Source organism: Elaeis guineensis, chromosome 2, assembly GCF_000442705.2.
Source record: "Elaeis guineensis isolate ETL-2024a chromosome 2, EG11, whole genome shotgun sequence".
NCBI lineage: Eukaryota > Viridiplantae > Streptophyta > Magnoliopsida > Arecales > Arecaceae > Elaeis > Elaeis guineensis.
This window is the reverse complement of record NC_025994.2, coordinates 114,902,966-114,927,942: the sequence shown is the minus strand read 5'-3', so window position 1 is coordinate 114,927,942 and position 24,977 is coordinate 114,902,966. Positions and strand designations below refer to the sequence as shown.

The 24,977-nt window shown below is 35.3% G+C and overlaps 1 protein-coding gene across 1 annotated transcript; it reads left to right on the top strand.

The window, feature by feature from the left end:
• The first annotated feature begins 13,554 nt into the window (after positions 1–13,554).
• On the top strand, positions 13,555–23,790 carry LOC105040062 (probable LRR receptor-like serine/threonine-protein kinase At1g05700). The gene is made up of 13 exons (XM_010916439.3): positions 13,555–13,673; positions 14,791–15,346; positions 15,626–16,098; positions 16,444–16,585; positions 16,697–16,768; positions 18,042–18,113; positions 18,197–18,277; positions 19,960–20,126; positions 20,283–20,545; positions 21,311–21,437; positions 22,056–22,124; positions 22,228–22,417; positions 23,124–23,790. The coding sequence occupies exons 1-13, from the start codon at positions 13,571–13,573 to the stop codon at positions 23,548–23,550; spliced, it is 2,742 nt and encodes a 913-aa protein (XP_010914741.1). The 5' UTR covers positions 13,555–13,570; the 3' UTR covers positions 23,551–23,790.
• The last annotated feature ends 1,187 nt before the right edge of the window (positions 23,791–24,977 follow it).

Below are 24,977 nucleotides of genomic sequence, written 5' to 3'. Positions count from 1 at the left end.
AAGTGGATCAAAAATATTTTGATATTATTATTAAATTAAAAAAAAAAATTATTTTGTCAGAGTATGATATACAGGTTATGATGAAATTTTTAATAATTCGTATTACTATCTTTGGATTAGAATTTTTTTTAATTTTTTTTTTGATTGTTGAAGATGGTAAAGTGTATTAATTATTCAAGTCAAAGTTTGAATTTTTTTAAAATTAAACTGAGACATCTTGCTAGTGTTAAATTTTGAATGACTTATACAAGGGATAAGATTTTGTATGGATTTATCGATTAATATTAAGGGTTGTGATGAAGAGAGCTCTATAAGAAATAATCAAGTTGATTCTACTTAAGGATGTTGGCTTGAGTTCTTTTAGTTGTCAAGTTAGAATTAATTCTTTTAAAAAGGAACATTGATTTAGAAATTATCTAAATAATTGTAAGGTAAATCTAAGATTAACTCCAATTAATTCTAGACATGTTGGATTCTTGAAAAGTGATGAAACTTATACAATAATTTCAAATATAGGAAGTAGATCAAGATTTAATTTTTATATGCTATGCCCAAAGGTAGTAAAGATAAAACTTAAAATTTTGTCCTAAGTCTTATATGAAATTTGAAGGTTGGATTTATCCTGGATCGATCTAACATATAAGGATATTTTTATCTTTGATATAATTATATAATTTGATAAATTAAGTTCAGAGTGCGCAGCAAAAGCATGGTGGGTTAAATTGATTAGAAATATTAATTCTTTGATTCTGAAGATATTATGGAATACATTAGTTGTAAATAAAGAATGATTTTTAATCTGATCATAGTCGGATAATTTTGTCAATAGTTTGCTTCATTGTAGATAATACCAAGAAATTTTAGATATCTCAAGTTTATTAACAGTTTGATAGTTCTGATATTAGTTCAAACTTAAAATATCCTGACATACATCTCATATTTTTTTTAAAATTAATATTGTTACTCGAACTGATATAGAAGATTGAGATTTTCTTAAGATGAGAGTCTACATATAAAATTTGTTGGAAGGTCAAGAGAAGAAAGAAATCGATGATTGTGAAGAGTGACCGATGTTTGACCTTTATTTATTTTCTATCAAGGATAGTCTGAGATAATTATGAATTTCGAGTGAAATGTATTAGATAAATAAGGGTGGTATAATAATACAAGTCCAAAATGTTACAGTTCTTCAAAAAGAGTTGAAAAATCAATAAGAAGGGATGAGTTTGAGATTTCAAATAATTTTGTTATAACAAGATCATGAAAAAATAAAAGACATGATGCATGTATATATATATTTTTAGAATATATCTCCAACAATATAACTTAATTTCGAGGATGAAATTATTTGAAGGGGGGAGAATGTAACATCCCGGCCCAGAATCAAGCCCAAAACCCTAAAAAAAAAAAAAAAAAAATAGAGCGGAAGGAGACTTCCGAAGGGAGTCTGCTTCTTCGGTGAATCCCGGATGGAAGGGGAGTCCTAGGATCACCCGAACCCTAGGGACCCCTATAAATAAGCCTCTCCCTCTCTCAAGACCTTCCACCGGTGATCTTCGAGCCCGATTCCTCTCCTTTTCTCCGTAGAAGCCGCGGCAGCCTCTTCTCGTGTCCGTCGGAAATTGAAGGTCAAAGAGGCCACCGGAGTTCAGGTAAGGGTTCAATCTTTCTTCCTCTCTCTCTTCTCTTTCTTCCCATGTTTTTAAACTCCTCGTCGGTCGTCAGGATTGCCGGAAAATCCATGAAAATAATGAATCCTGTTTTGCTCTGTTTCGGCCGGACCTTTTTTCTCTCTTTTTCGGCCATCGGCGCCGCCGGTTGCGGCGTCCCATCCCCGAAATCGGACTCCCATCTCTCTCTCTTCCTTCCCTAAAAATCTTGGCCACCGGCGACCGGCCAATGATCGGAAAACAAAAGAAAAGTAACGATCTCCTGTTTTTCGATCTCTTCTTGATTCTCGCCGGCCGAACCTTGCCGCCGGCCGTCCCTTGCTCCACCGCCGCCTCCACCTGTTGTCGGATCTCCGGCCAAGCCGTCGGAGCCCGAGCCATTGAGGGGGGGACCTCACGGTCTTCCCCTGTTTCAGCCAAGGGAGGCCGCGGGAAGAAAAGAAGAAGGAAGAAGAATAAAAGAAAAGAAAAAGGAAAAAGAAAAAGAAAAGAAAAAGGAAAAAAAAAGGAAAAAGAGAAAGAGAAAAATAAAAATAAAAATAAAAAAAAATAAAATAAGAAGAAGAAAAAGAGAGAAAATTTTTTTCTCTCTCCTCTCTCTACCTTCTCTCTCTATATTTTCTCTCTCTAGATTCTCTCTCTAGACTTTTCTCTCTCTTTACAAATTTTGTCTCTCTAGGATCTTTTCTTTATCTCTGATTGCATCATGAACCCTAGGATAAAATTGAGATGAAAATAAGATGATCTGAGATTGCTCTAAAATTCATGCGGTAGATCTGATCCCAGTTCGATTCTATTCGAAATTGTAACACTTGATTCATATTGAGTCACCCTGATAGGATCTCTGATAATCTCGATCATGAGTGCCTCATCGGAAGGATACGAAGGTTTCTCTCTCCACTTTCTCTCTCTACTTTCTCTCTCTAGAATTTTCTCTCTCTTCATGAATTTTCTCTCTCTACAAGTCTTATGGATCAGTGGAGGATCTAGATACATAGACAAGTCCTAATTTTGGTTAATCCTAAGAGAGATCCTCGATCTGTATTATTAGGATCGATTATCGGTAATTTTCTCCATATATGATCTTTATATTTGATCAGGGGTACGAAGAGATGATTGTCTGCAAATAATATCGAGTGAAATATTTTGTTAAAAAAATTCATAAATCAAAGAAGAACATTGATTTCTGTGCTTGGACCAGTCACCAGTAAAGGTAAGAATCCCTGTACATGATCACTATTATATATATGCTAATTTACTGTTGGTCTTGCATTATTGATTTTGCATCATCGGATTTGAGATCGATGAATTTATTATACCTGAGATACTGTTATTTGATTTTGAGCATGAGTATGTATGTCAATATATATATGTATCAGAGATTGATGGCATGATTATATGGATATAACATATCTGAATTGATCATAATGCAAGTCAGAATTGATTTGATGAAATCAACACATAATGATTTAATGAAAAGAAAGAGATATATGGTATATGGACTAGTCTTGTCATGTGGAACAGCCCGCCAGGAGCTTATGCCTGGGACAGCCCCCACTGGCTTACAAGTGGATCAGCCGGCCAGGAGCTCATGCCTGGGACAGCCCGCCAGGAGCTTATGCCTGGGACAGCCTCTCACGGGCTTTCGTACGTGGGACAGCCGGCCAGGAGCTCATCCTGGGACAGTCTTGAAAGACTTTTTAAATGGATTCGATCTGGATGATGACTGAGGTATAGACTTGGATAGTCCAGAGCCAGAAAGAAAATGTTAAAAATCATGTGGTTATGAAAAGAGAAATGAAAGATAAGGCATGAAACAATTGTTGAACAAAAGTGTTTCATCTGTTAACATATGATGATGCATCTATTTTAACAAGACAGAAAATTTATGAATGTTTGCATTATTCTGGACATTGAATATGGGATTTTATATTTTACTGCTTATCCTTATTTTTAGACTATAGTACTATATCAGTGTGATATGAAAATTTTTACTGGGCTATAAAGCTCATACCCCTTCATCTTTCTTTTTCTTCTCAGAGTTACAGGATGACTTAGATTGGCTATGGCTTGAATTTACGGATGAGCAGAAGGATAAATAGAGTGTTATAGTATCTGATCAGAGAATTGAAGAAATTTAAATTGTAATTATGCAAGATTTTATGAATTATATTTGAAATTAATTGTTATGGATGTTAAGGTTGTAATATTTATTTTGGCCTTGCATATTCTTTAGGGCTTGCTCTAAGGAGTGTGCGGCCATCACGTATCCGACCCGGATGTTGGGTTCGGGGCGTGACAGAAGGAACATAGGAATTGTGCGTAATGTGGTGACCCTATTGAATCTGTGGATCATGTTTTCACTAACTACTCATTTGTCAAGGCAATATGGATGATTTTCTGCAACATTATCGGCATCTCGGAGCTTCCGGTCAGCATCTTGTACATACAGTCTAGGTGGAGATCAAGATACATTCTAGCAGGGGTGATATTATGGGTCTGCTAGAAGGAAAGGAATTGCCCGGGTTAGGATTTCTAAACAACCGATCCATAATCTACAACCACGAAAGAATTGCCCAGGTTCTCTAAACGTCGGACGCGGATGCAAGATGTTCATATTCCTTCACTCCTTTAAGAATCTCCAGCAGTTCTGGTTAATTCTGTTAATTCTGATTGCTTGTACTTGCTTTCACTGCTAAATATTTCTACAGTCCTGTAAATATCTTTTCTAAATCAAATCATCCGCATTCCGATTGTGAAGGGGGGTTTGGTTGCATCACCTGACTTGGTCTTATAGCAACTCTCAAAATTCTTCTTTACAAGATCTTTACTCTCTAATTACTCAATTTCAACATTCCGACACTCAAATTCATTTCTCTTGGATTTGGAGACTGCAAAATCCTCCAAGAGTTAAAGTATTCCGATGGAAACTTGTCTAAAAAAACTTCCCATAAAAAGTGCCCTTGCAAAGAAAGGAATCATTCCTTCCTCTTGCTCACATTAGGATATTTGCCATTTGGAGGACTGTGAACATATTTTTATTTCTTGTCTCCTTGTGATAGCCTGGTGGAGGTTGCTTAGTAGCAGATGTGGGCTTGATTTTCAGCCAGACTCTCTTCAGTCTATGTTTGATTTTATGATAATTGCTGAAATTAATGGCCACCTCAAAGCTTTGATTGCCGATCTTCCTTAGCTTCTATGGAGTGCTCGTAATGATAGAATTTATCAGCATACTGAGTCCATTCCCGTCCAAATTATTAATATGGCTTATGCTTTTAATTCTGCTGCCGTGAATCTAAACCTTCATACTCAATTAAGGCACTGGGGTAGTTGTATTTCTTCCTCTCGATGTCCAGATAGCAGTCTTTATGTAAACTGGCTGCCCCCTCCCTTGGGAGTTTTAAAGGTCAATTTCGATACTTCAGTTACCTCTGATAAAGCTGCAGCAGGATTTATAATTATGGATCATAATGGTCAACTGATAAGAGCTAGAGGGAAATTATTGCCTTTCTCCTCGATTCCTCATGCAAAATTAGTAGCTGCATGGTTAGGGCTTCACACTGCGATAAATGAGATTCATGGACAGAATATTTGGTTGGAGGGTGACTCCTCCACCATCATCAATTGAATGCTAAACTTAGATAAGTATAGCAAGCTTGGTTCACCTTTTTTCAAAGATATTATACAATGGCATAAAAATATGAATATATTCATCACTCATGCTTTACGGGAAGCTAACCAAGCTGCTGACTTTTTGGCAAATTGTGCTCTTAATAGAGATATTCAAAATATAAATTATATAATCTCCACCCCTCAGTTTGCTAGTATCTTGCTGGCTGATCGTATGTCCATCTCTTTCTTAAGATATTAAAAAATGGAATCTCTGATGGTTTTCTTTTTTTATTCTACAAGATGGCACATCAACAAGTATTTTGTGATAATGTGGATGAGGAATTAATCTAAATCTTTCTGATGGGATTATTGGCATAGCATGCAACAACAAGTATTTGAACCTCTCAAATGATGATTTCGATTTCAATTTCTGATGGGGCTTGCAGCTGGCCACATAAAGCACGGTCTGTTGACTATTGGAGAGGTGAACTACATCATACTGGCCATCTAGTAGAATTGTTTCTCCCTGCTCGGAGAGTGACCTTCTGCTATGGCTGTATATTTAAATTCACCATATCCCAGCATGTTGTGTTTTGTAGATTTTCAATTTCTCTAACTACTGCTAAACTTATTTTGAGAGGTGGTATTTGCAATCTTTTACTGATTTTCTTCTCCTGCCTTGTAAATTATGTGAGCCATCCGCTGCACCGGGATTTGAGCTTTCAGTTGCTAAGACTCCCATATGATGCTTCGCAAATAAAATTTGTTGAAGGACCTTCACTTATAAAGGCCTCTATGGGGATCTGTTTGGCTCTATAATCTATTCTTGGTCCTTTATTAAATTGCATACTACTCCAGATGATGAACTACTTTCAAATATTTTGATGGGTTTGTTGCCGTATTGTGTAGGACTTCCTGTTAGAACTTGATAGATGCTGTGCTTTATGCTTCTCCTATAGATATCTCTGAATAGTTTGATCTTAAACTTTGTTATTCTCGATACGGTAGGAGTTTCGATCTACTTTTTGCTTCCTGGTGGTCCTACTGTAGAAACTGGCTACACTTTCATCATTCCTTGTAAAGACTTATATATACTTGGCAATGACAAATTTTTATAATATACAATAGACAGCTCTTATTTTTTTCAGCAATACTCAGTATTCCCAGCATTGCATATGCTTTATCTATTATAATGATGCTGAGGGAAGGCATGCAAGGTATCCAACAAAAGCTTAGCATCATTGATATAGTTCTCAGGCTCCCAGATGATGAATTCAATAGTATTAATAATTCTGATGGAAATTGTCCAATCTTACATAATGACAGTTCTACTTTTTACTGGGAAAATATAATTATTCACACTTGCCAATTGTTGCATCTTGCCTAGCTTGGGGAACTGGTTTTTTGCTATACTGACACAACAGAAGCTGGTTCGGTTGCATGTTCTGTTCCTTTCTTCTTATTAGCTCCGTGGCCACGTTATCTTATCATCCTTTACAGCATCTTGAGTGCTCGGCATGCTAGCAGTATTATTATCATCTTGTGTTTCGGAGGGTGTTTTTACTGTTATATGTTTTGTTTAACTTGTACATATCTTAACTCTGTCGCTCACTTTTTGTACATGTAACTCTCTGACTTCGTATTTCCCTTTTAATACTAAGCTCCTCCTGCTTCTACCAATATATATATATATATATATATATATATATATATATATATATATATATATATATATATATATATATATATATATATATATATATATCTTTTCTTAATATAATTGGGTGGCCAAGTCTCCCTTATATTAAAAAAAAGTTTTTCAACTATATGTATTTCTTTGATTATACTTGTTTCACAAAACATTTGACGTACTTTTTTTGAGATGCATGTGTACGAGACTTTTGGTTGCACAGCTAGCAAAGTTGCTTACAAAGTAAGCCATCCATGCTTGCACTAGGGCTTGCAAAATATGATCCAACTTGTCAATCCGACTCGTGTTCGATCCACCATAAACAGATTTGGATTTAGGCTAAACAGATTCGGATTAGAAACGGATCGACTCATTTTATCTGTTTAATAATTGAATCGAATATAGATTTTAGATATCTGATCCGTTTAATTCGTTTAATTCATTTAATATTTAGATTGGATTGAGTCAGATAACCCATTTAACCTGTTTAACCTATTTCTGAGATTTGTTTAACCTGTTTAACCTATTTAAGATCCGTTTAACCTGTTTCTGACCCATTTAACTTGATCCGTTTAACTTGTTTAACCCGTTTAACCTAATTTGATCTATTTAATAAATGGATTAAACGGATCGGATCGGATTACCTATTTAATAAATAGATCGGGTTCAGATTTGAATTTTTGATTCGTTTAATAAACAGGTCGGGTTTGAGTTGACCATTTTCTGACCCGACCCATTTATGATCCGATTCGTTTATGACCCAATCCGACCCGTTTGCCACCCCTAGCTGGCATGGGCACTTTTGGTTAGCGAGGTGGTGCGATAGTTGGTGCACTAGCAGTTTGCGATACCAAGTTGGCTACATTTTTTATTTTATTTTTATTTATTTTTTATTTTTTTGTATAAAGTCAAGTTGGCTACTTGGTCCATTGCGTCCGCAGAAGAATGGCCACTTGGCTCCAAAAATGGAGGAGGCGAGGGCTGGTCATGCCTTGATGTCTGTTAGAAATTATTGTAGGAACCACGCCCAGGTAGACCACTCCTGTCCTATGGTGGATAACATGCCACAGTAGCCTTTGTATGCCATGAATTTCTAATTGCATGTTATCACACTATGCACGTGCTTCAAACTTTGTGTTAGTCTACCTAGGCATGGTCCAAGCAATAATTTCTCACGATATCTGGGTGCCATTGGTGTGCCTAATGGACTCATCTCTGCAAATGGTGGCAAGTTGGTCTTAAGGCTTAGACAAATGATTGGGCCACTTGGCTGATAATATGATCACTATATTTGGTTGCACTATATGATCATGATGATTCTATATGATAATATCCCAAATTATCTGCACTCCTCAGATCACCACTCAATGTAGTGATGGAAAATTTGTCATTGAGTACATGTATCCAAGATTACCTCAGGATAATATTTTTGGACTTAAATTTAGAGATAAAAATATTTCTTGATCCAGCGAAAAAATTGATATATCAATATATCATTAATATATTATATCAATATTATATTATATATTATATTGATATTATATATAATATATATAATATATATATTATATTATCACATATTATTAATCATCTTATAATCGTATTCTTATTCAATTATATTTCTAAATTATAAAAGAAATATATAACTATACTTGGTATTTATATATTGAAATTATTTAATACATTACTTCTATATTCCTTATTTTCTCGATCAAAATAAATATTACCATTAAAATAATAAATATTATAAGTATAAAAATAAAATATTAATTTTATAGTAGCAATCAACATATTTTTATAAGATCAATAATTTTTAAAATTAATAAAGACATTGTTAGAATATATTAAAAATTAATATATTAATAATTATTAATAAATATATTAATAATTTATTATAATATATTTTTATATAATTAATAAATATATTTTAATGAAATATATCAAGGATAGTTTTGGTGTCATATAATTAGTGATTTTGCATTCTCATAGAATACCATATAGTTTACTCATATATATTGGGGAATCTTTGATTGTTGGAACATACCATATAAAAAATGAGGCTATCCATAATATAATATGGCTAGTTTAAATATTTCTTTTTTAATTGTTAATTTATTAAATTTTATTCATGCCAAATAAATATCTAGTATCATATTCCTAACATCCAAAAAATCATCAATATTTGCTACGTGAAAACACAAATAATCATATTGGTAATCACAACAACAATAATTATCCATGCAAAATCAAAAATCATCAATACATGATTCATAAATACATAAATGTATATGTATACATCCAAGTAATCTTATCTAGAGATTCTTATCTCTATCGTGGACCAACTCAAACGTAGGGTACATCAATCAACTCCATAAGCTAAGAATCGGAGCATAGAGTGTCCTGCAGAGCATTTTCTTATTCAGACAATTGCTCATCTACTGAGTCAGATCTCATCATTCAAATAATTATAAATAACTATGAACAGTAACAATGCTGGTTCAGGATCCTCCTGGGATTTCATGATATCTGATCTTAACTCCTCCTAGGGTTTACCTAGATATTTGGACCCTCTATTGGTCTATAAGGTATCTAGAGTGAGAATAGATGAAAAAAAAAAAAGAGAGAGAGCAAGAGAGAGAGAGAGAGAGAGAGAGAGAGAGAAGTAAATAACAGGGGAGGATGGCCTTGATTTTGATCTAGATGAAGGATACTCAGGATGGCCGGTGGTGATGGCATACATTTGCTTAGACCTAGCTTCTGAAGAAGATCACAGTGGCAACAACGGCCATGGCGGTTAGCAATGGAGAAAAGATAAGGAATCATCAATAGATCGGCTCAAAAGGGGAAAACTCACATGTTTTGGCTCACCCGACGGTGGGCAAAGCTCGACCACAGCAATAGGGCTTGTTACGAGCTTGACCAGAGCTCTGGCAAGAGCTTCGGCCCTAAATAATGGTGGATTAGTTGGAGGACATAAAAAAATGAGGAAGAAAATATGCAAAATAGGATGGTTCTTTTCCAACCAATTTCAGCGACTTGTCAGTGCTATCTAAGATGGTGATGAGGGCCATGGGATTGGGAACAGATGGGGAGAGGATTTTGAGGTTTGATTACAGTGAGATGCGGGCGGGGAGGGATGGGGTGGGGTTTATAGGTCTCTTCTTAGGATTTTGCATCATCTTTTAGTGGAATTTGGGAGAGGAAGAAGAGGACCCTTAATGGAGTCCTCTTCTTCTCTTACATGCAAGTTGTGTGAGTTTTGTCGACAATATTTAGATAAAAAAATTATCTATCTATATTTTTTTATATATTTGAAAATAATTTTGAAATCTATTATTTTTATTTTTTTATATTATTATTATTTTGGATAAATTGTTAGAATCAACCCATATTTTTCATAATATTCTTTATCATATTATTAAATATTTTATATATAATAAAAATATTATATATTATAATATATCATATAAATATTATTATGTATTTATATATTATAACAATATATTTGATATGATATAAGGGAATTCCTTCCAAAGGTCAAAAAAAGTGGTATTTGTTAAAAGGACAAACAATATTCAAGATGAAAATAGGAACATCAAATATATTTCATTTACATTTTTCTTCCAAAAAATTATTGATTTTTCTATAAAAATATTTATTTTCCTTTTAACTACATGGTTCAGCAACTTTTATTTTAGCCACAATGGCACCAATTTTCCTTTAGAAATTCCACCAATCTATTGAGAAGTTCCAACCCTCTTAAATCATCGAATAGGTCTAATTCAATTATCAACCATTTATATATCATACAAGATTATTGAGCAGGATGGAATATGTCTTCTTGGCTACCTCCCTTCATCTGCAATTGTGCAATACATGAATGGCATATAATAATAGTCAGATTTCTCATGATCATATACTCCTGAGACAAGTTGTTGGACTCTCTATCCGTTGGTCAAAATAAGAAATGAGTAGTGGTCCCTAAAAGGTGAGTGATTATTAGTTGGATCGAGTCGACCATTTAGCTTGAACCAATCCAATCGTGAAGCAACACACATAAGGATGAATAAATCAAAAAAAAGTCTAACACACGTCAGTGATCCATCAACTTGGGTGGATCTAATCGATCTAAAAATTATACCTAAAGTACCGTGTTGATATTTTCAAAGTTTGTTATGAAAGCAAGCTGCCAAGATTCCTACTGACCAAGCTCCATCCCAACTTCAGAGAGAAAAATCTAACAATGCCGGTGCTCGTAAATTCAACAGTATTTATTATAGACTAAGTCTATTCACGAATTTCTACCTTCAAAGACCTAGGATGCCACTAAAGTCATATCCCCGTAGAATATTCTCCTTTCGTAGCCTTCGGATGCCACTAAAGTCATCTCCTGGTTGTGTGATTCTGGGAGTGATGATGAAGAAATTCTATCCTCGGTCCCCCCCCTCCCCCCCACCCCCAATCTCACGCCCCCTGCACGTGCGTGCACGCATACCAGAAAAAAGAAAAAAGAAAAAAAAAAAAGACTGGCCATCATCGCTGGTTTCACACTTGTTTTTCTTTTTAATTCTGGATGGCTTTTATGCCTTCTTTACCATAAAAAAAAAAAAAAAAATTATAGAAGCCATCCGTCTGACAATAATATAGCACAACAGCAACAGCTCACTCATCCGGACCAGGGGCAGCAGAAGAGTTGCTGTAACGATGGGATTACTCCATCTCGGCAACCGTGGCAGAATGGTGCCTGCTTCTTTTGGGTGTCTCAATAGTGGCACTACGAGTTCATGGCTGGTCAGACTAATACCAATACCATGGGTAAGCTCTATCTCAAACTTTTCTTCCCTCTATTTTTTCTCGGTTCTCAATCAAGCCAAAGTAATTCACATACTCTTGCTAAGTATCTAGCTATAGAAATTCCACTACGTTCTTAGATAATAGAATTTGTTGAGCTCATAGAAATTCTGAATCTCTCTCTCTTTGATGCAGGTTTCATAAGCCTTGATTGCCGCACTGTTGATGGTTCCAGCTATACTGATGACACTCCCAATATAAATACACATCCGATGATCAATTTAGCAGTGCTGGGACATAGCACAACATTGCATTGCAATATGTAACCGCTTCAACAAAGAAACAGCAGTTGAGTCTTGGAAGCTTACCGAAGGAAACTCGAAATTGTTACAGAATGAAGCCCATAGTTGTAGGTCAGAAGTATCTACTAAGAGCACTATTATATAGTATAATACAATATAATAATATATTAATATATTGTGTTATAATAATATCATTATATTATGGTATAACATGATATAATATTATTATAATATATTATATTATCATAATAGTATATTGTTATATGATATATAATAATATTATTATCTTATATATACCATATTGTATTATATTATGTTATATAATATATATATATATATATATATATATATATATATATATATATATATATATATATATATATATATATATATATATATATATGTATTTTGGGAATGAAATAAAAATATTATTTATCAATTGACAGAAAAATGACTTACCCACCTTTAAGGTTCGTTTAGATAGAGTATGTCAAATTACAAGGTAAGTTGATAATTCTTAGAAATAATTTATCTAAAAAAATGATTGTGGAGAAAAATAAATTTTATCATATTTGGTTAATGAAAAAATTACTTGAGAAAAATAGCATTAGAAAAAGATGACTATGTTTGGGGGCGAGTAATCTTATATCGAAATATTGCTAAACTATTAATAATATCTTTAAATAAAAATTTAGGTAATACTAATTTTTCTCAATTTATTTATTGATCATTTATGGCCTACTTATATAAACACTATTAATATTGGTTATTTTGAATATTAGAGTATATTTACATGAGTTAATAAATTTCTTAAAATTAATTATACATATATTGAAAAATATATTTTTTATCATAGACAAATTTTAGTATGTTTTGGTATATAAATAAATATATTAATTATTAATAAATTCTATATTATATTTATCAATAATTAATAATATTTATTAATAATTAATATTTATTAATAAATATTCTAATATATTAAATATTTATTATTTATACATATTTTTAATCAATACATTAATTTATTTATAATATATTAATATAATTTTAATATAATATATGTTAATATAATTAATATAATATTAATATGATAGTGAGGGCATTTCTGTTAAAAAATGACACTTTAAAATTACTATCTCTTAGTAGCATTATTTATTTTATTTTCTCTCTCATAACAATGGACATGAGAATTTTATAATACCTCTTATCTATTTTTCATATCAAATATTATAATTTAATATGGAATTTATTTTTTTTATGTCAAAATATTTCTAACTAAATAGATAAATAGGTAGATAAGATTTTTTTTTTATTTTATAGATAAATATTATCATGAAAAAAATAAGTTATCTGTTTAGAAAAATATAAAAATATGAATAAATTGGTCAACGCAAATATTGACCAACTTCACGACCCGAGTAAATCCTCCGTCGAATGGACCTCATATAAGGTCGTCGCCTGCCAAGAGGGAGAGAATAGCTATTCCAAGGGGTTGGAGGCCTATGGAATTCTCCGGCTTAAAGACGACGGTGGTCGGATTGTGGTCGGTTCTCTTAGGTATTTTGGCAATCACCGCTGGAGTTCGTGGCCAGCAAACTGACGAGGGTAAGCACTCAATAAACTTTTCTTCTCTTTCCCTTTCCATTGGGCAGGGCATAACTCCCAGCGGGGATAGGAAATGGGCATTGGGCAGTGTTAGTGGAGCTTCCGGATACTCTCCCCGTTGTGTCAAACTGAGATAAGAGCGACAACTTTTGAACTCGACCTGCCCAAACCCATAGGAAATATATGAATTCGGGTGAAGATTTTTATTTTTATTTTTATTTTGTTTTTTTTTTATTTCTCTTTCTTGAAGAATGGCTTGGGTTTGGGTTATTAAACAGATCAGCTTAGTTACATTTTAGTTTGGCCTCCAAATATGAGTCAGGTTTGGGTTGTAGCTTTCACCTAAAAGAATGATGGATCTGATCTTAACCATTGGATCACATTTTGCACCAGTTTAAAGCACAATATCAGCTTTGTAATTTATGCTATAAGGAAAAAAGATGTTCGTTGTAGTTTTAAAAAATTGTAACATACGATCCAATAGTTAAGATCGCTAAAGAAAATCAATCATTGTTTCACACGGAAAGATAAAATCCAAACCCATATGAGCCCCCCCTTATGGATAAATCCTTGAAACATAGCCTGTCCTGCAGGATAACGTTGTGAGGGACCATGAGTTATAAAGATTTCGTTTCAGTAACCATGGAATCATCCATTCCAAGATGGAGTTGTACGGCCATTTGCAATACAGAACATACACCCTCAATTTTCCCAGAAGCAAACGGATTGGGTTGTTGACTTCATCAATATGGGGGCCATCAAGGGTACAGAATTGAACTGACTAGTCCCTCAATAGCATGATGCTCCCAAGCTATTTGAGCGTGACTGTTAAAGAGTCATTGAGGTGTTCACCTCTGTTAATAAACCAAACTGGCTCCCTTCCGATGACCCACTGGTTGCTGGTTTCATGTCTCATGATGTAACCTTTCAGTTTGATTCATTTCTAATTGATGAGCTAGCATGGTTCTATTCATAATTTCCTTTGATGTCCTTAGATTGAAGCAATTTTATCACATGCTTCAAAGGTCGAGGAGAAGGTGAAAAAAAAATCTCACTTTGCCATTTTGGCTATAACAAGGACTTTGTATAACTAAGACGCACACCATTTTTTTTGCAGGTAATTTTATAAGCATAGATTGTGGCATCCCCGATGGTTCTAGCTATACCGATGATGGTACCAAAATAACGTACACCTCAGATGCCCAATTTATAGACGCCGGGGTAAACCATAACATTTCGGCAGATCGCATGACCACCTCGCTTCCACGGCAACAGTCAAGCCTCCGTAGCTTTCCGAATGGACCTCGAAACTGCTACACGTTGAAGCCCGTGAAGCAAGGACAAAAGTATCTAATAAGAGCATTTTTCCTGCATGGGAAATACGATGGAAATGCTGATGTTTCGATTCAATTTGATCTCCATCTCGGGGTTAATCTATGGAAAACAATGAACATCTCTAATACATCCTTGGTTGATTCAACCGAGACCATGGCTATTGCCTCGGCTGATTTCGTTTCAGTTTGTTTGATCAACAAGGGTCATGGAACTCCGTTCATATCTTCTCTAGAGCTGAGGCCACTGAAGAATACTCTTTATCCAGCTGTAAATTCAACAAGCTCATTGGTTCTTTCTGCGCGGCGTAACTTCGGAAAAAAAGATGGGACAATATTGAGGTGAGCTAGTTACAAAGCAAGTTCTTAGGACTTTTAAAACAATGCATTTCTAATAAGAAACGCAGTAGTCTTTTTCAGCATTTCGCTGAAGTAAACATTTAAATGGATTTGGTTGCCGGACCGTTGCCTTGCTTGGGGAGACATTCCGCGCATGTGTATGCGCACGTTTATTTCAAGAATCTTCTGCAGAAGTTTGCTTCTGAGAAGGGTCTCGATTTTTACCCCCAAATTCTAGCTTCTCTCCGTTTCTATAAATAAAGCGGATTTCTAATCCCACAGGTACCCCGACGACCCAAAAGACCGTATATGGATCCCCTTCCGCAACGATCCCTTTTGGAGCGACATCTCCACCACCAATGAAGTCGACCACGAGAAAGATGATCCATTCGAGGTGCCGCGCACCGTCCTCCAGGCCGCCGCTGTTCCTGTGAACTCCAACAATCTATCTTTCTACTGGTGGGCGGGGAGCAGCGACGAAACCCGCCTTACCTACCACTACTTCATGCACTTCGCTGAGATCCAAGATGAGCACAGAACCTTCAACATCAACATCAACGGGGATTTCTGGTACGGCCCTGTCACCCCGCTCTACCGCATGTCACTCACCGTGTACACCACCTCCGCCGGGAATCTTTATTGGTATAACATCTCGCTTTTGGCGACCGCCTCTTCGACTTTTCCGCCGAGCATCAATGCGATCGAGATCTATTCGGTCATGCTTATCTCTGCCAACGAGACAAACGTCCAAGACGGTATGTAATAAGCTTGTGCTCTCATTTCTTTGGTTTTTATTCGAGTTTCAGAATTGATGATATTTTCTCGGTTTGACATTGCTGACATCTTTTATAGCCGCTCATACGGATGGGAATCGAAAGCTAGATAGTTTAGTTTGTAGCGGTTTTCATATAAAGTTTTTTTTTTTTTGTTTTGTATAGGGTTGATTCTCCTCTCCAAATGATGGATTTTGTTAATCTTGTAGAAAACTTGTTTATGTTTACTGAACGTTATTGTGTTTAGTTATATCTAGCTTTTGGTAAATTGGACAAGCGAAGTCATCATTTGAATTGTTATTTTCCCCCTATTTTTCGAACGATCAGTTAAGGCCGTTATGGCAATCAAGGAACATTATAACGTGAAGAGAAATTGGATGGGTGATCCCTGTGCTCCGATAGAGTATGCTTGGGATGGCTTGGATTGTAATAGCAATACGAATTCTGACAAGCCAAGGATCATATCTCTGTGAGTATTCAAAATAAGAAATTTGAATGGGAATTATCTCTAAGATCTTATTTTTCAGACATAGCAAAACAAAATTGCTTGGCCCATTATAATTTATTTAATTATTTGCAGAAACCTGTCTTCCAGTGGTTTGACTGGTGATCTAATCCAGGAATTTGCCGAGCTCAAAGTGATCGAGAACTTGTAAGTGCTACTTTGCTACCAATTTCTTACTTGTCTGCTTTTCTCTTTAATTTCTTTTTGAGCAAAATTTTACTCTCTTAAATCATGCAAGTAAGATCTGCATAGGGAGAAATGGCCACTTACAATATTTCAGTCCTGATTATTGAGTTTCCCGCTGAATATGAGTTATTATGAATATTTTTTCTATGGTTCAAACCCTTGTGGTGGTGTCCCTACCATATTTCTCAAAAGCAGTTAGTAAAAGCATTATATCATTAGAATTGGGAAATGAGGATAGAGATGGAGAAAAACATAGGTTCCATGTGAAGCTCAAGTTATGTGGGCATTGCTCTGCTGTCTGGTCTCAGATCATAACCAGCTTTTGCTGATGTTCAGGGCATGATTGGCAGCAAAAGCAGGTTCTTCTTGACATGTCATCATTCCATGCCAGGTCTCAGAATGTATTTTTTGCTCCTAAACTTTATATAAATATAAATATTATATTTATATTAATATAAATATAATATTAATATTTTAATATAATAAATTTATTAATATAGATATAAATATAATATTATATTAATTAAATATTAATATATTAATATAAATATTATATTAGTCTAAATATTAAAATATGATAAATATTACAATATTAATATTCTATTCATATAAATATTAGGATAATATTAATATAATATTTATCACTATTCAGTATTTCATCCTAACGATCAATTGATATTTTGTAAAATCTTAGCTATGGATCTTAAAAGGATATTTTGGGAAAAAAAATTACTATCATTTTTCATTCCATGGGAAGTGCCAAAATCTACCTCTCCAATTGGTTTCCACTTCTCATGAAATGTGGGCAGTGACTTTCCATGGAAAGAATTTTTTTCACTCTCTCTTCTATTAAAACTTCAACCAAACAAGAGGCTCCCTCTCTACTTCCCAGGAAGTGCTTCTTCCCCCCTCTACTTCCCACCAACTAAACAATTCTGTAATTATATTATTTAAGAATTATGCAGGAGCATTTTACTGTCGAGGACAGATTCAGAGGAGCATGCCACCTCATGTAAATCAGTGATGCAGGAATTTTATTTCTCTGGTTTCTTGGTCTTGGTCTTGAGTATATGTTAATTTCTTGAGTATATATTCAATTAGCTTTATCGTTTTCATCCAGTTGCTCTAGTTGTTTTTTATGTGGTCTAACCTCTAGTTATTTACTTATATGAAGAACTTTTATTTATGAAATTTTTTGTGCAATAATGGTGCATCCTGACTATCATTTCTTCAGGGATTTATCTTACAACAATTTAACGGGGAGTATACCTGACTTTTTAGCAGAATTATCATCCCTCAAAGTCTTGTAAGTGTGTATATTATCCTTGAGGTTCATATTATTCAATAAAGAAAAATATTGATGGCCCAGTATTATCTGGCTTCTTGCAGAAACTTGACAGGCAACAAATTCAGTGGATCAATCCCTTCAGCTCTCCTTGAAAGAAACTCAACAGGCTCTCTTATATTAAGGTTTGCTTTATTTTCAAAGTCATCACATCCTTTGCACTATTTTCCTGCTCGAGGTTATTGGACTGCCAGAACATAATTGCATGAAGAGTGACCTAGGTCTAGCCCAGCGATGGAAGGACTCTTGATTATTAGCTATGGCTCTTAAAGTCTTTTTAGTTGAGCTTTTTAGCCTCTTGAAGACCTTGTATTTTAAATTTAGATCAAACAGTGCATGAACAATTTATAGATGGGCTCTATCAAGCTGTTCTTCCTGATAGTCCAAGCAGTTTTAGTTACCAATTCAGCATCAGAGGCCTGGGACCTTAATCTTTCTGTGAAGCAATTGTGCCTTGATCACCGACTCGAGAATGTTTCATTGCTTGTCCCTACTCCAATGCCTCTTTTAACAACCCTTTTTGTTTCTTCATGTTGGATGGGCCCTATGTGAAATTCTACTACAGTAACCAACGACAACCTAGTGCATATCTTTCATAGACCTCACTAATGGTCTTGGTTATGATCCATCCTGTGTCAGGCATACATACTGCCTTGACCAAACCAAGACTTGATATGGGAAGTGTGCTAAATCTCAATACACCGAACCAATCCTGCATCGGGCATATTGACACTGTTCCAACATGGTATTGGTATGGTCTTAAATATACCTGATAGCAAAGTTATTTGGCCATTGGTTAATTTGCAAACTTTTAGTTATATCAGCATAGAAATAAGAAAACCTAAATTTTCTTTTAGTGTAGTGTAGAAAAATGCCAGATTATACTAGAACTGAAGATGATTTAGAAGACTTCCTAGGGCATGATGAATGAAGAGGGAAATGGGATCTTCTTATTATTTTTGAAAATTACCAGGAACATAAGGATCACTAACACATTTTGAGTTCCAAGCATAGATTGTAAATAAATTTGCGCAAATGCTCATTACTTTATCTATGAAGACTCATATGGGCGTTTGTTTGGTTCCATATTGGCTATGTATTGGGTGAATATTGGATACTTGTATAGGACAAAGGAACCTAAATAATACCTTCTAGCTAGTTCTTTTGAGTAAGATCTTAGGTTGTTATAAATGGTATCAGAGTAGATCTGGTCCATGGTCTATATGGACAGGGACAGTGTAGCAGGGTTTATTTGGGTTGACCACAAGTTGGTCATCGTGTTTGTGATTGGATTTTTGGTACTTGTGATTGAATTTGAATGGATCTGGATCTTTAGCTTAGTGAGGATGCTAGGACTTAAATGGAGGGAGTATGTGAGGACCTATGCGGGCATGTGTTTAGTCCCACATTGGCTATGCACTTGGTCAATCTTGGGTATCTATTTAGGACCAAGGAACTCAATAACATCTTCCAACTAGTCTTTTTGGTGAGGACTTGGTTTGTTACATTATCTAAACCAAAATGCTTAAACCTAGACGGTACCAAAGATGCCTACTCCATATAACATTATAGCCATCTTCCAAGTGCTGAATTTATGTTGACCTGAAGGCAAGAAACAATGGGGCCATTGCTTCCCCATGCAAGTACCTTGCTAAATCCCCTTATTCTGTGGTTCACATAACATGATCAAGGGCTAGCTTCATAAATTCTGATACTTTTTTTTTTTTTGATATTTGAATCCAGCTTCTGTACTAGTATATCATCCTTAAATATCTGCTAATAATTAGCAAAATTTTACTAATGCTAGAGTTGAAGTCATTGGTTCGACTACGTGTGACATTGATAATTCATGCAAGATGGAGAAGAAGAAGAAGAAGATTGCCATCCCTATTCTTGCAATAGTCATTGTGGTGCTACTGGGACTGTTGCTGGTGGTTGTATTTATTGTGTGTAGAATGAGGAGAAGGCAGCAAGGTAATTTTTTCTGTCAATGAAACCTAGCTTGTGGATTCATGTCCTAGCTAGTTTTAAGTTTCATGTATGGTGAAATAAAGCTTTGGCAAAGGTTGCCTTTTGTTTGATCCTGCTATACATGGCCGGTATTTCATGATAAATTGTTTTCGTTGAAAGGCTTGGTACTGGGTACCGCTGTGAGGCCACAGAATGAAAATTACTTCCTACAGCAAGTGGATCATGAAGACTATCCACTGCAGCTAGAGAATCGGCGATTCGCATACATGGAGCTGCAGAAAATAACAAATAATTTTAACCATATCATTGGCAAAGGAGGATTTGGTAGTGTCTTCCATGGCTACTTAGAAAATGGAACTCAGGTTGCGGTCAAGACACGATCGCAATCGTCAACTCAGGGGACCAAGGAGTTTTTGGCTGAGGTAACTGATTCCGATGTCACTAATGACACATTTGCTCTGTTAATTAGATGGCTTTAATACTTCATGCAGAGGTTTATGTTTATTTTCGGGATTAAAAGTGTTGTGGTGGGCAATAAAAGGGGTTTTAAAAGAATTCAATATGCTATACAAAGACTAGAATATTAAAGCATGAAACAGGTAACTGAAAGAGCGATATGATCTATTTAGGTGAGTTGAACTTCCAAATTCCCAATCCTAACCAGTAATCACCAGTATCAAATTCTTCATGAAAATATGACTCATCATTGTTTCCCGCACTTCAGGATACAATCCATGTTCAACATCATCATGTTCAAAATTCCTCAACTTATTTTTGTTGGTTTCAATTTTCTATCTTGGTATAGCATATTAAAGCATGTATACAGCCTTTAGGTACCTGTTTGGATGCTGAGCCATGTCTGTGGGACATTCTCATTCAGGTGAGAAGTGATAAGCACAGTGTGGGCAAGGAGAGAGTGCCACAATTGGAGCTGGTGAAGGTCAAATGATCTTAGTGTTTTAGGAATGCTAAATCCCTTTTAGAAGGTGGTTTTGCCATCCCTAAAATTTGGATTTTGTGTTCGCAGACTACTCTGGGCAGAATCATTTCTCTCTTGCTGCTTCATCTCCCCTCATCACTTCCCTCCTGTCTGGGTTAACCTCTCTGCGGACATGAGATGGCATCAGGACAGTCCTGAAGTGAAACCATATTCCCATTTGACAACATTTATTATTTTTGTGTTGTAGGCCAAACTTTTGACAAGGGTTCATCATAAGAACCTGGTATCTTTGGTTGGATACTGCAAGGATGGGAATTATCTGGCACTTGTCTACGAGTACATGTCTCAAGGAAGCCTTCATGATCATCTAAGAGGTTGTTTGTTCCAAAAAAAAGTTAACTTCTTTTTTTTTTTTTCAATTTATCCTGTCAAACTAGACCGACCAAGAGTGATGGCTGTTTGGATTTTTATGGTTTGACTGTTCTTTAAATCTCTATATGAACTACTATTAGTGAAAATTAAGTAACATGATGTTAGATAGGATCTAAATGGGAAAATTTTGTAACATGAGTTTATGATTGTACTTGAAGCTTAAGCTGCATTTGAAGAGTTTTGTTTTTCAAGAATCTGATTTCTCTATTCTTAATTGATAAGAAAATTTTAAGTATTTAAGTTGATATATATGGGAGGTTTTTTCCCTCAAAATAGATTCTTTTATTTTCTCATACAAATCCGAAAATGTATTTGCATAAAATCATTATTTAATAGACCTCACGTTGTCCTGTAATTATTATGTTATTCAGCACATCCAAATACAAGCTTAAGCTTTCCACAGCTCAGGCACTTATGTCTCAACTGTATGTTTCATTGTTTGAAAGCCATCAATTTTGGCAGCATAACATGGTGGTATCTAGAAAGTATCAGCCATCTAAGCTTCTGCAATATCATTCCAGCGAAAGTTGCTTATGGGTTGTTACAATGATCTCTTACAGGTAAACCTGCCTATATTAAGGTCTTGAGTTGGAGAGAGCGGCTTCAAATTGCGCTTGAATCTGCACAAGGTTTGGCATTAACATGATGGAATTCTTTTTTGCTCTTTCTTCCATTCCCTGGATTATTGAGTTCCTCTTCATCCTCTTTTCCCTTGGCTCGATAACTATATAGGGCTGGAGTATCTGCACACGGGGTGCAGGCCGACCATAGTACATAGAGATGTGAAGACCAGCAACATCCTGTTGAACCATAATTTGGAGGCTAAAATAGCAGATTTTGGGCTCTCTAAGGCATTCCAGAGTGATGTTCACAGTCACATATCCACAGCAGTAGTAGGCACCCCAGGATACCTGGATCCCGAGTATGTCTTTTTGCTATACTTTTTTCTTTCTGTAGAATAGGTGGCTTGTGATGTATTGTCTTGTGACATATTGTCTAAAGAGCAAGGATGGCCAAGAAGAGAAGGGACAAGATAATTGAGTCAACTCTGGATCCTGAATCATGTTGGTTTCATCATTTTGAAAAAAGGGGAGGCAAATAAGGTCCAATACAAGTGACAAAAAAAAACGTACAACCCAAAAGAAGGTCAAGTTATTAAACAAGGAAAGATATTTTGAAACATCAACCACCAATAGAGTTCAATTCAAACACACATACACACACGCACACACCCACACCCACACCGCACACCCACCAATAGAAGATTATCTCTAGAATTGCCCTAAACTGCTGCTGCCACGGTTGCTGTAGCCACTGAGTTAACTGAAATAGCTACATTTGACCCTTGTCACTACGTATGTGGGTAGCTCTTGATGAGCCAGAGTTGCACCATCTGTCCTTGAACCAAAATTTCCAGTGTGATGTTTGTAATATATGGTATCATTTATCATATTAGCTGATAGTGAAGAAGTAATACTATAAGCTGTTCTTCTGTGATGTTATGCGTATTGGATCTACGTTAGCTTGATCTTTATTGTATTTTTTTCGGGAAGTTAGCTTTGTCCTATATCTGGAATAACAAATAATTTATGGGGAGCTGAGCTGATTATTGTTTTGCTTTTGTTTAGGTACTATCAGACTTACCAGCTTAATGAGAAGAGTGATGTATATAGCTTTGGGGTGGTTCTCTTGGAGCTAATCACAGGCCAGCCTCCCTTATTGCCTGCACGAGGAGAGGGTCACATAGTTCAAAGGGTGGGGCCAAAAGTTGCCCAAGGGAACATTGATGATGTTGTGGATGCAAGGCTGCAAGGAGCGTACGATGTCAATTCCGTCTGGAAGACTCTGGATATAGCACTCATGTGCACAGCGCAGAGCTCTGTTCAGAGGGCGACCATGGGTGATGTAGTGATGCAGCTTAAGGAAAGCTTGGCACTTCAGATTGCTTGGAACCAGCACCATTATACAGAAACTGTTGACATAAGCCTGAACAGTGTCTTTGAAATAGCGGATGTTGGAAAGTTATCAGTTGTAGAGGGTCCTTCGGCAAGATAAGAGTTATATTGGTACTTTCCCTTTTCGCCATGACATGCTGCTTGCAGATCATCTATATTCTGTACTTCCAATATTAGAATGTTTTAGATTTGGACTTGATGTGGCTTTGAGTTTGAGTGTACTGTTTACATGATCTTTGGATGCAGTAGTCTTTTCTATGAATGTTTCTCCAAGAAGAACGTCTCAATAATAATCCAACTTTAGGGAACAAGTTATTTTTGTCCCTTTGGTTCCCCTATATTTGTTTGGAGTTCAGAGTTTTTGTGTTCCTTCAAATGTGATTTATTGTATTGCATCAAAAATTACAATAAAAGAGAATTTGTGGTCTACTACTGTGACTTGCAGCATATTAATTGCATGATGAATGATGGGAAGCAGAAATTTTTCCAAAGCTATTGCTTGAAACATGTTCTTTGATCATAACTTTGCATATGATTTTTTGATAGATTCATACATACGTACAAAAAAGGAAATAAAAAAAAGAGGATTTGTGGTCTATTACAATGACTTGCAGCAGATTAATTGCATGATGAATGATGGGAAGCAGAAATGCTTCCAAAGCTATTGCTTGAAACATGTTCTTTGATCATAACTTTCCAGATGATTTTTTGATAGATACATACATACATACAAAAAAGAAAATAAGAAAAGAGGATTTGTGGTCTACTACTGTGACTTGCAGCATATTAATTGCATGATGAATGATCGGAAGCAGAAATTCTTCCAAATCTATTGCTTGACACATGTTCTTTGATGATAACTTTGCATATGATTTTTTGATACATACATAAATACATACAAAAAAGAAAATGAAAAAAGAGGAGTTGCAGTGTATTACTGTGACTTGCAGCATATTAATTGCATGATGAATGATGGGAAGAAGAAATTCTTAGAAAGCTATTGCTAGAAACATGTTCTTTTATGAAAACTTTGGACATGATTTTTGGAAGCTATGTGATACCTTATTGGCTTATCCATGTTTTTGTCAGACTCGTATTTTCTAAGATCTCATTGCATTCATGAGATAGCTGTCTACTGTACAACAACAAGAACAACAACGACAAATACGCATATGCTCCACATGGTGATCCTTGAAATCTGTCTACATGCTGGATAATTTTGATAACTAAGAATTTACTGTATTAAGGACATAGATTACAGTCAGTAAGAAATCAAATAATTAATGCTGCTTACAATTTTTTGTGAGCTTAGAGCACGAGCCGGTTAAGCTGGACCAATATGCCATTCATCACCTTATTAGAATGCAATGCTCGTCCTGGGCATGCAATTTGAAAGTACATCCAGTACTTACATGTGAATAATTTTAAGTGACAGAAAATCTTAACAGGTATTTCTTCTTTAGACCTATCAACAACTGCTAAATGTCTTGGTTGTAAAAATTCTCCCTGTGGGTATGTAATATATTT